The sequence below is a fragment of the Triturus cristatus genome, chromosome 1_1 (assembly GCF_964204655.1).
Source record: "Triturus cristatus chromosome 1_1, aTriCri1.1, whole genome shotgun sequence".
In the NCBI taxonomy this organism is placed as follows: domain Eukaryota; kingdom Metazoa; phylum Chordata; class Amphibia; order Caudata; family Salamandridae; genus Triturus; species Triturus cristatus.
The window spans coordinates 20,027,404-20,040,113 of record NC_140579.1 but is presented as its reverse complement, the minus strand read 5'-3'; the positions used below and the strand labels follow the sequence as shown (position 1 = coordinate 20,040,113).

The 12,710-nt window shown below is 45.8% G+C and overlaps 1 protein-coding gene across 1 annotated transcript in view; it reads left to right on the top strand.

The window, feature by feature from the left end:
• The window catches only part of LY6G6F (lymphocyte antigen 6 family member G6F), a 117,836-nt gene that overhangs the window by 32,734 nt on the left and 72,392 nt on the right, over positions 1–12,710 (top strand). The window contains exon 3 of the mRNA XM_085641385.1: positions 12,086–12,193. Within this exon, the coding sequence (XP_085497511.1) occupies positions 12,086–12,193 (108 nt within the window). The remainder of the gene's footprint in view (positions 1–12,085; positions 12,194–12,710) is intronic.

Here is a 12,710-nt window from a genome sequence, read left to right as displayed (position 1 = left end):
CTGCACAAAAACTCGCAAAATCTAAAAAAAAGACATATTGAAGCACAGAAAACTACGCGTTCTACTTCATTAACTACCTCAACTGCAGCAAACACGCTCTAACTCCCTCAAAGCTGCCTGAGGGACCCATAAGTACCACAAATAATCACGTAGGCTCACCATAGGCCCTGCAGGACTTGCTCGACCGGGCACTACCAGACCAATACCCAGACCGACCCAGCCAACAACAGACAGCGGAGGAAGGCTCACGGTCCTCAAAACAACAAAACACAGAGAAGAGCCCGATGTGGGCGGGGGGGGGGGGGGGGTCAAAGACCCAAACACTGCTTTAAACCTGACTCAAGGGACTACACCTAGATCCTACTGTATCAATGTTACCTTCCTCAGTGGAGACCTCTACAAGCTAGATCGCCGTGACCTCTACAATAGAGACTGAGAAACGCTGGAGAGCAGGCAGATCAGCCCACATACCTGATGTCACGCACTGTAACCAAGACAATTGCCATATACTTTTTTCTATATAGATACACATAAGGCCTGCAGGGTGATGTATAATTATGTGGGGGGTCAGGAACGCAGACTTTTAATGAGGCGGAAAATGTAGACTTTTGAGATCATAGAAACACAGAGCTATTGCCCAACAACTCCCAGGGAGACGGGACGTCGACCCTGTCGTCGCACACTAAGCATACGATGTTTCTGTGTGGGTGAGGGGGGGCAGACTATTTGCTTTCTTTTTTCTCTGTCTTCCTTTCTATTTTCGCCTCTTTATTCCCACATTCCTTAATGAGAAGGTTCGGCCAGACACCCGTTTCTGCTACAAGAGTGAGACCAAACTCTGGGACTAACGCAAGGCAGACACCAATAACTCGACAAGAGAGGGTCCGGTTGGGCCGGAAGGGAGGAAGCACAACGACATTGGAGAGTTTGGGACGTAGACTAGACTCGCCAGACATGTCTCACCCCAGATAATGACCCCTACCAACAACCTCGACCTGGCTGCTGACTTAAAGATTGTATCCATCAATGTCAAAGGGCTCAACCACCTTATTAAACGTAAGAAGATCCTAGACTATCTAGCTAAAACTAAAGGGGACGAGGTCCTGCTACAAGAAACCAAGCTATCCCTGGGGGATATCAGACTAGTGAAAAGCAACTGGTTCTCTCAAGTGGCGTGCTCACTGGCAGATGGGAAGAAACGAGGGGTAATCACACTGGTATCTAAACGCTCCAACCTAACACTAGAATCACAGCTCCTTGACGAGGATGGCAGACTTCTGATAACACACCTGAGAAGGGGGAAGAGAGTATACACGTAGCTAACATATACGGCCCAAACACTGATGACCCCACCTTCTGGGAAGGGGTGTCGCACAAGCTCGATAGTCTGCCACAGAACGACCTCATGGTGGTGGCGGGGGGCCTTCAGCATGCCCCTGGACCACATATTGGATAGACAGTCACCATGCCAGTACCAGCCCACAAGCGCACACACTACATTAAAGAACATATGCTCCAAATTCAACCTCAAGAACCCATGGCAGCTCCAGCACCCGGACACAAGGGACTTCACATTCTACTCTAACCCACACAACTTGTACAGCAGGATAGATTACATACTAATCACAGGCCCACACACACACCTAATAGAACATTCAGACCACTCTTGTATAAGCCTAAAGTTGAGCGGTTGCCACAACGTTGACATTCCCCGAAGGTGGTGTTTTAACAGCGACGTCTTAGCTTCCCCCGAGAACGAGGGAAAAATTGAGGAGGCAATGAGGGAATACCTTAAACACAACGATTTACCGGGAATTAGCGCCTCCACCCTATGGGACACACTGAAGGCTACCATCGGGGGCACTATAATCGAAATTAAAGGCAAGATAAACAAAAATACAAACTCACAGCTGTCCCAACTCAAGCAAGACATCAAAAGACTAGAAACGAGTTACGCTAGGGCCACTCAGGATACCAAACTGCTAACGGACCTTACTAGAAAAAAATACGAATACAATAAGATCCTGAGTGAGAGAGCCAGGCTGTGGTTCAACAAATACAAGGCCATTAACCTCTGTGAAGCAAACAAAGCGGGAAAACTACTAGCCTCCTACCTGAAACACAAGCGCAACCAATTTACCATCTCGTCTATCACAGACCCACACAACAAAACTCATACAAAACACAAAGACATACTCAAGACCTTTCAAGAGTTTTACCAGGAGCTCTATAAAAACAAGCATTGGCATAGCCAATAGGTCTCGCCTTTGGGACCTTATAAGTGTTTAGCCATGCAGCAGTTGAAGTTGTTGCACCAAGGATATTGTGCTGGATAACTAAACACTTATAAGGTCCCAAAGGCGAGACCTATTGGCTATGCCAATGCTTGTTTCACTAGGGAGCAGCATTGTTTACATGCTAAAGTTCAAAGCTTTGGAACGTTAAGATTTGGGTCCTAATTTTGGTTCTTGTACTTAATAAAAGGGATTCTGGGGGCAATTACTTTATCGCTCTCTGCCTACAATTGTAAATATGTGTAACTTAAAAGTATAAAATTAAACATGCTGTGGGTGGAGTTTTGTTTGAGGTTCTTGCAAACATATACATCTTAATTTCTGTAATCCAGTCACAGTCGCATCTGAACCCCATGTACAATAAAACTGTGTTCTGTAAAGTTGTCTGCAGCTCCTGTGGGCTAAGCCTGACCTGTACCAAATTTCCAAAAATAAATAAGGTAGAAAAACAGCCAGGTACATATTTAAATACAAAAATAGATCACTGCATTGTGAAAACTCTTGAACAGCATAAGGCCGACTCACAAAAGCATGTATGAGTCCGCAAAGTAGCACAGCTGGAGGACTCGTTAACATACGTTTACACGCCCTTGTGAATGGGTCCTGAAATGTCCAAAGCCCTGTTAGTAAAAGAGCAAAGAGGGCGCGGTCCTATGTATCTACAATCATTTTAGATGAAATTTCCAAAGTTGCTCCTATTTTAATTGCTCGAGGGCCTATTCACAAAAGCATGAAAGAGAGTGTTAAAGAGTCCTATATTCACAATTCCAGAATGCCCCGGTCAATATGCCTCCATATGTTTGATATTGCAATGACTGGTGAATCAAAATGGCTGCCTATATTAACTCTAAACCTCTTGAGTTACTGCATGAGGTTCAGAGAGAACACCTCGGAAACATAAAGAGGCAACCATTGGCCTCTGTCTCCAAGCTCAGCTGCCGAGCACAAACTCAGAGCTATTCAGAGTCAAAAGCATCCCCCCAAGACACTCCACATACAGACCCCAAGAGCTCAGCTCTGCTCTGAACAGCACAACTGTTCATGAGACGGCCCCTGGATTACTACAGTAGAGGACAGCGTTAAAATGTTGGCACCACCAATAGCTATCTTGTCAATTTTGGTGTAGCGTGGTTGAACTTTATTGGCAAATTATTGCATACGTATGGCTAGATAGGTTGTGGGGGGTTAAAATATTCTTCACATTTTCTGCCCCCCCCCCTTGCCACCCACCAAACAAACACATCTATTGTTGTACCTCATTCCACAATCCGTACAGAGGTTAGCATGGCACATTGGGCTATTTTTATGTGCATGGAATCCTGGGGGGCATGATGAGAGGGATAAGAAAGGGAGGTGTCAGAAGTGGAGATTTAAATGTTATCTCTGACATATTGGACAGGTGGGAGTGAAATGGCCCCGCGCTGTGATTTTACTACTGTCTGTTAAAAACACGATCCCTGCTAGAAATACAGAGATGCGCCTGATCATATGTTCCCGCCCCTGATATTTCTTTTTTCTCGCTTCCAATAGGCACTGGAAGTTGGGGTGCGGGGATGCTGGCACCCCCCAAAAATTAACATGCGTGAGGTCCTAAAGTGACTGAGCATTAAAGATTACATTAATTTTGTTTTGATCTTGCCACATTTGCTGTTCGTTCAAAGTCAGACGTCAAATGGCAGTCTAGTCTCCTAACAAATTGTTACTTATCCTTTTAACATGGAGACTGGTGTTTATTTTCTTTCTCTGACTACGAAGTGTGGGGATTTTGTACAGTGAACTAAGTGAGAGTCTTGCTGGTGTGAATTAAAATACTGTAGGATGTCATTTTATTCTAACACACAACACAATTTAAATACCTATAAATGAACTGCACGAATATTTCAAAATAAACAGTTAGAAAAGCACAAATAAAGTGTTGTTTCTTATTCTGAACTATGATGGAAACAAAGATTTTAACAGAATGAAAACGAATCAAGACACCTTACTTGGTGAAGGACAAATAACAAACATTTGCTGAAGCCCAATTTTCACACATTATCTTTTTGCACAGTATAGTTTTATCAGTAAAACTTGTGTGTCTGAGCAAATTTAGTGTTCACTTCAATGAAAAATGTGCTGTCTCTAAGCGACAGCGTGCTACCATCGGTGCCTAATTTGAGCCAGTGGTTTGCCCTGCTCGGCACCTGCACTTAATTGCCAGCCCAGTCACTTAATTGCCTAAACCTGCACTTATGACAGCTGCCATATGGTGGTGCTGCTTGTGCAATTTAAAGATAAGCAGAACAACATTTGTTTGTTAATTCAATATACATTAATAACAACTAATACCTGCCACCGCAGCCATTCTTAAAGTGTTGGCGGCCTCGAACAGTCTGAATTGCCACACTTTAGTGTGATAGTTAGTAGTTGTGTAAGTACAGTGGCAATGTGTGGTGCAATCTGCAGTGGCCTCCTGACGAGGGCTCCGGCACGTGTTTTGTTTTACAAATTAAGCCCCATTCTTTAGTAATATATTTGTGACAGTGTGCTCCACAAATGCAACACAACAGTTATTTACTCCGCCTTCACCGTTCTCTTGCTGAATGGGCGTGGCTCACTTGTGACACTTGTTCTTTGTGTGATGCTAGGAGTTTTCAGCATCAGTGATGTAACATTGATGGCAGCACCCCCATCCTGAAATTTCTTCCAGCACCAGTGGTCACAAGCTGGACTGGCATGGGTTTTAAGGGGGTGCAAAAAGAGTAGAAGGAGGGATATGTCTGTAGAACAGAAATGCTGAGAAACACATAGCGTTTGTATCAAGCAGTGAGTGAGCCAGAGTAGCCTGGCAGCTTGCACCACAGAGATCAATGTGTGGCTAGACTGGTAACCTCAGGGCAGTTCCGGAGAAGTGACAAGGGGGAGGCTACAGGGCATCAAGGGGCACATCTGTCATATGCTGCACAGTTCTGAGGTCCTCAGAGGAGATGTAATAAAATGTGGACTGCTGAGATGGTCCCCAGCGACCACGTAAAGGCAAAGCAAATGTGTTCCTGGAAGCATGCCCACAATGGCGTTGTGTCTATTCTCCATTTTGTGGGAGGTGGTAGGCGGGAAGACACACCACCAGCAGTGAGAACAAGACTGTAGGCAGGAGTGAATGGGGACTCACGGGTAAAGGTGCACAGAGGGCACATCATTTTATTCTAACTGGGAGATTTGAGGGCAGCCGACCAATGGTTAGAGAACAAGAAGTGCCACCGAGAGGCTGCAGGGTTTGGGGGGGCGGGAAGGAGAGGGGAGGCCAGGGAAGTGGGTGAGCTAGATTCAGGGTGGTAGTACTGAATTTGACTTTGGACAGGTGTGAGAAAAGGAGGTACCACCAGTGGATAATTTATAAAACAAAATAAGTGCCGGCGCTCTTGTCAGGAGGCAGCTTGCACCAGCCCATTTCTCCGGTTAGCACCGCCTAAAACAGGGCTAACTACTAGCCATGAAAGTGGGAAGAGGATGTGGTGTAATGGCCAGAACTGCCGACTTCAGAAATGGGGAACCAGGTTCAAGTCTTAGCGTGTGCTCAACATCCTGTGATTCTGGACAAATCACTTAATCTCCCTGTGCCTACCATAGATGAACGTGCCCGTAGCTGGTGCTCATGAAAAGCGCTGGTGTTGATTATTAAGTGCTGAGCACTGGAAACCATCGGCTGAAATTAAACACTGGGTACCACTGAGCGGCAGTGCGAGTGTCAGGTGCTGGCACAGAATATGCACAATTTCAGTAATGGTAGAAGAGAGGAGACTGCTCACCCAGGCTAAGCAGAAGTAAAGGGCACTGAAGGTTGGCAGCTGGTGCAGTCGCCACTACTGACAGGAAGAGGTGGGGCAAAGCCTGAGGCAGTTCACCCCACACAGGACACAGTTGGGCAGAGTTGAGGCAGCCTGCCGTTCAGCATAGGTCACTGGTCAGTGAAGGAGACTGTGCTGTCAGAAGCGGGGATGGTAGTCCTAAGAGTGTGTGTTGTCTTTTAGTGCCGACGGGGGGTGAGTGAGTGACTTGCAATTGGTGTTAATTAGTTTAGTGCTTGTATGGTCAGGTGTCAGTAACGTCGGGTGTTTTGTAAACTTGCATATAGTGCAGTAAGGGAATCTTACCTTCCAAAATGGGTCAATTTCTGTTACCATTAAACTCTAAATCGGGCCCTAAATGTTATGTAAAGCAGCACATTGTGGCAGCAGTTCTAATGTTCCAGCTTGCCGCAGTGTGTGATCCTCTGCAATTTCCTTTGCATCCCCATTTAGGAGATGTGAAACATACAAAAAAACAGCACTAACCAGCGGAATGCACTTTTAAAAAACATAGACATTTTTGCCTGGGGTTTTATCGAGTGGGAGAGAAAAAGGTGTTGAGATAAATATGCTCTCACTTTGATTTGGAAGAACAAAGTGCTTCCCGGCCTCGACAAGAATAAGAAGCGCTAAATAAATGCTGAAATGCAATACCACAGGTAGATTCTTAAATTGAAAAAGTGGTGCTGATGTCTACTGGCGAAAAATGCAGAATCTATTTAAACAAGAACCCCCCGTACCCCGGCTCTGTTAATATAGTGGTGGAATTTAGAAGAGGGGCCTGTGTTGGATGAGTGGGAGGGTGGGGGGGAGGTCGGGTGTCTCAGATTTCAAAAGTGAGGTCAGCGGCGGGAAAAGTCGTCCTTACATAATGAAAGTTGCGCCGTGAGTGTGCACAGATTTACAGGTCTGTAACTATTCCCAGCAGAAAGGCAAATTTTATGGCACCCCTGGAGCAGTGGCCTCTCTGAAAGCACATTCTGATAGACATTCTCACGAAACACTGTAAAAAAAACGGCGAAGACCTTAAGAAACATAAGACATAAAAGCGCCGAGAGACGGCAAAAGTGAAAGCACGGGTGCGCGCGCTGCATTTGAAGTAGTTAAAGTGATCGGAGACGGGATCGAGCGAGTAGAAAGGAAACTGATTAGAAGGGAGGGGGTAGTGTGAAAACAGCGGGGAGAGAAGGGAGGGTGTAATAAAAAACAAAGGAGCCAAAGCTATAGAGAAGGGAGGGGGGAGTGGGAGCAGCTGTGCACGTGCATGTGATCGTGCACTCAAGGTTTAGGCCAGCCAAAAGACTGTGGGTAGCACTTAGAAAATCCCACATACAAAATGTCTCTTTGAGCCTTTGGCTCAGCGAGACCTAATGACCAGACCATGAATCTGGAGGCATGAAAAATACCTTAACAGACTTGGCCTCCCACAGTTAACCAGCGCAGAATCACAGAGTCTAGGGCAAGAAATTAACACCACTGAGATTGAAATGGCGGTCAAATCTATGAAGGATAACAAAGCCCCGGGCCTGGATGGATACACAGCCACCTTTTACAAGTCCTTCGTGGAACAGCTAAAACCTACCATGAAGAGGGTATTCAATCACTGTGCAGAGAATGGGTTGGTATCTCAATCCATGTCCAAAGCGAACATAATAGTAATCCCAAAGGAGGGTAAGGATGAGTTGCTACCCAAGAACTACAGGCCCATATCCCAAATTATTATGGACTGCACGATATATACAAAAATCCTAGCAACCAGACTAAACTCAGTCCTACCCAACTTAATAAGCAACTTCCAAGTAGGCTTCCTGAGAACACGAATGTCGAACGACTACACCAGACTTCTCTGCCACATACTAGATCACACTACAAAGAAAACAGAAGCAGCGGTAGCTATCACCCTGGATGCTGAAAAGGCCTTCGACAGGGTATCATGGACCTTCCTGGAACAGTGCATGAAATATCCTTCAACTTAGGGGAAGGTTATATTCGGAAGGTGATGGCGCTGTACGGGGATCCGAGAGCACGCATTGTCATTAATGGGTCACTCTCTGAACCCCTCAGAACGCAGCACTAGACAGGGCTGCCCACTGTCCCCCTCACTCTTTCTGTTGGCATTAGAACCCCTGATCAGCGTCATCAAGCTAAACGCGAAAATAAAAGGGGTCAACATTAATGATGTTGTAATAAAACTGGCCGCCTACGCAGATGACATCCTAATAGTGACAGAACAACCAAAGACCTCAATTGAGGCCCTGATAGACACCACAGAGATATACTCAGGCCACTCAGGATACAAGCTCAACAGGGACCAATCAGAATGCAAACCCCTGAACATCCACTGCACTCGGGACACCCTAGGGGGTTCAGGCCTGGCCTGGCAAACAGGGTTTATCAAATATCTAGGCATACACTTTGGCAACGACCACACTAGGCCACAATGAGAAGCTACTGCTAGAAAAGATTAAGAAACTCCTGGAGGCATGGTCCCCGAAATGTATAACTTGGTGGGGCAGAATCGAAATGATCAAAATGATGATCACCCCAATGATCACCTACATGATCAGCATGCTCCCAGTCCTGCTCACAGATGACTTCCACCGTAAAGTAGATAACATGATTACTAAATTCCTATGGCGGGGGAAGAAGGCACGGATAAGCATAAAAATCTAAGACTGGAGAAAAAACTGGGAGGATTAAACCTAGCAGACTATAGAACCTTCCAAACTGCATTTCTGGCAAAACAAGGGGCTTATTGGATAGCACCTCCTCAAGGGTACACATAACAACCTAAACCCAATGGCGCTGTTAACAGCTAACAAACATCCTCATGCCTCTAGATCCATTTGTAAGAACACAAAAATTGCCCTTCTAAAAATAGATAAGAAAATGGAGAACAGCATAAAGGACTCGAAGCTGGGGTCACTCTGGGCCAACAGCAAGATCAGATACAAGGGGAAATGCCTTGCCCTCGAAACATGGATAGAGAGAGGCATCTCCCACCCAGCTAGAAGAAGGGGGGTGCCCTACCACGTTTGCCGTACTGAAATCTAGACATCGAGTTCTACAATTTCCTGAAAATCAAAACAGCTCTTTCCAAAGCCAAACTATCACCAGCTCAACCGTCAATTCCACGGTATTTGGCAAAGATCAACAAACTAGGTCATCAGGTATCACACCTCTATAAACTGCTACGCCCAAACACCACCAACATTAATGACAAGTCAAGTAACTACTGGATAAAACAAGGCAATACCCCACTTAATGAGCAAGAACAGACGACATTATGGTCCTCTGCCTCACGTAATAAAATCACCCCGGTACTAGCACAAACTAAATTCTGGCTACTCCACAAAGCCTTCTGGACCCCCGCTCGATTATTCTCACTAGGCCTCAGAGAAGATGAGTTGTGCGGAACTGTAGCAAGGAAAAGGGGGACCTAGCACATCTTATCTACTACTGCCCATCACTTAAAAAGTTCTGGGAGAGAATCTTTGGGTTCATAAGTAACGTACTGGGCTGCACACTAACAACTGAATTTTCCTCCCTCACCACGGCATTCATGACCACAGCACTACGATCGGAGCATGATAAAGACCTACTGGACCTGCTTCTCACTTCAGCAGTGAAAATGGTCCTCACCAATTGGAAGGACACGACTAAGACCTCATACAAGGGCTGGCTCAACTGGGTGACGTACCTCAGAGGCGCGGATAACATTGCGTTGCAGAAATTGCCCTGGAGACCAGCAACCAGGGGGATGTGGAGGTCACTCGACATGTACCTAGACTCTTACAAGCCCCCTTGAGGCCAGTCCGGCTCCCTCCTCCCCTCCCCGCTGGGGGGGGGGGGGTGAGAGCGAACCGGAGGTTCGGATGGGCCGAAGGGACATCGGGGGGCTTGTACCACTCCCACCATAGGCCACCTAGTGGGGTGTCAGATCTGTCACAGGACTAAAACTCCTATTAGACTCAGTGCCACAGAACCTCTCTCATATCTCCCTTTCACCTCTTTCTTTTCTGTCTCTCTCCTTCTATCAGCCTTTGCCTAATTTTCTCAGCAAGTCAATGTAAGAGGGGATTAGTTAAAACAGATATCTTACCTTAAAGTGCCTGTAACCATCGCATACATACTACGTTTGGCTAACCCCGTGACAGAATGCTATGTATTTGTTTGTATCAAACTAATAAAAAACTATGGAAAAAAAAATTTGTCAGATGTCCTATCCTCTTGAGTCTCGCACCTCAACTGGAGAAGGGGAACCACTGTCTTTCTGAGAGGCAATTCTCACGAGGCTTCGGCATCAGAAGCGCCTTGCAATGGCTTTATAGCACTAGAAGAGCCTGCCTTTTTAGGGTGGGACAGCAAACGCTGTTTTTCCTGCTTGGATACACCGAGCCCAGCACAGTGGTCCCAGGCATTATCCCAATTTGCAACGAGAAGACTCCTGTGACTAAAGTTTTGTTTTTTTAGGAACTGACATTTTGTTTTTCAAAAACAAATTCCCACTATGCAAGTTAGCTGTTCCAGCAAGCTGGCCTGACGTAGTATGGTGGGCAGCAATACGCTATCCCAGCAAACGTGCTCCAGTGTGTCAGCAGGAGAACTTTCAATGAAAAGTTCCCATCAATAGGCGGGGATGTCTAGATATGTTATGTTATTAATTACTTGTAGAGAGCATGTTCACCAGGAGGTTTCATGGCGCTAGCAATAGCGTGTGCCAGGACCTTGACAGAATTACAAGTGGGCCTGTGCAAACAGCCACGTTTTGAGCATTTTCCTAAAGCACAAGTGGTTATTGCAGGATCAAATTTCTAATTAGGATAGTGTGGGTCACTGCGTGGCAGGCAGATGTGAGAACTTTACCACCCAAGTGGCTTGCCGACCCAGTTGCCAGAATCTTAAGGAAGCCCTAAAACTCCTCCCAAATTTACTGCAGGTACCTCCTGAGTATAGATCTGCTGCTAGAGACAATTTTACACCACAAATCTCACATTCTGTGCACACAAGTGCAAAAAACTCACTTAGTCAGCTTCGCTTTCCCCTTAAAGGTACAGACGTTCATGGAATATATTGACACTTATCAAAAATGGTGTCATAACCCTGCTGAGACGTGGCAGTACTATTCCATGGAAGGGACAGCTGACCTGCTGAGGGTTGCTGGTTCCATAAAGTACAGCAGTTCTGCTAGGAAGCGGTGCAGCTGCCCCCTTATAAATACAGAAAGCTGCAAAGCAGCGATTTAACTGTTGCATGAAAAGATTAGTAAACCTGCGAATGCGTGAGGAGTTCTGGTGCCATCATATTAAAAATAGAGCAGGGCTGCTAAAAAAATAATGCAAGGGTCCCATGTAGAGTATAGCATACCCAATGAGAAGGGTGTATTAAATCTACAGCAAACATGCTGGGAGGTGGCGAACTACCCATTATAGATCCAGCAGGCTGCTGAAAGTGACCCCGCTTACCCATTAAAATGATAGAAGGTCTTCTGGGAAGTGATACAACTTTCCCATTAAACTTACACTATCTGTCCATTAAAAGTATTGCTGGCCTGCTGCAAGGCGCTAGTCCTGCTTATTTAAAGGATAGTGGCCCTACATAGAAGTGCTGTCACTGTCTGTTTCCAGCAGCCTCCCCCTAGGAAGTGCAAGTGCTGTGTTATTAGAAGTAGATATGCCCAACTGAGAGGTGCTGTTACTGTCCCATTGACAAACCCACCAGACCTAGTGAGAAGTAAATGGACTCTTCCATTCAGTAGATTGGAAAAGGTAACTTCAGGAAGAAGAGCCGCAGACATGGGTGGATACGAGAATACGAAGGTCCCGCGCCCCTAGTACAGGTATTTGTAGTACTGTTGATAAAGGGCTTGTCTACGTTCCTTACTACATCTCCTTCAGCCATTGAGCTGCAATTGATGGAAGACTGACCATTTCTAACAGATCTCACTGTCCTTTGTATATGCAGGTCCTGATATCGAAGGCACATCCTACGGAGTTCACGCATCGCTGGGAGCCCTACTAGGTGCCAAAGTTCTTATGCTGATCTTGATTGTTAGCTGTTGTGTTGTAAAAGGTGAGTACATCCTCGGCGACAATACCCATCCCTTTAACCACTCACTATTTCAAAAAGAAATCCTTGTGAGGGAGATACATATTTACTCTCTGGATATGTGTAGCTTGAAGTAGAGCGGTGGGGCAGTTGTTACACAGAGTAGTGTGCAAGTCACTCTGTACGAATGCCTGGAGTCACTCAAGTGAAGAATCCTTCGAAAGGGTCTTGTACGATTACTACTTTGCAAGCATGCAGATTACAACGGCCGAGGAGTGATCAACTGCACAGCTATCCCTCACTAGAAAAGGACATAAAGGGTCAGTCCAACTCCTCTAGTACAGGCTGACCAAACAGATACATATTGAATCCAAAGCTCATCACAGCATAACATGACAACCCTCAGGCCGAAACGACTGACCATGCGTCTGTGGGATGCAGCAAGTATTTCAAGGAAGTGTTCAGAATTTAAGGGATTCTTCCGTAAAGCAGGGTTTGTGCCAATTAAGACAATCTGGTCTGTCTCATATTTAACTACTTT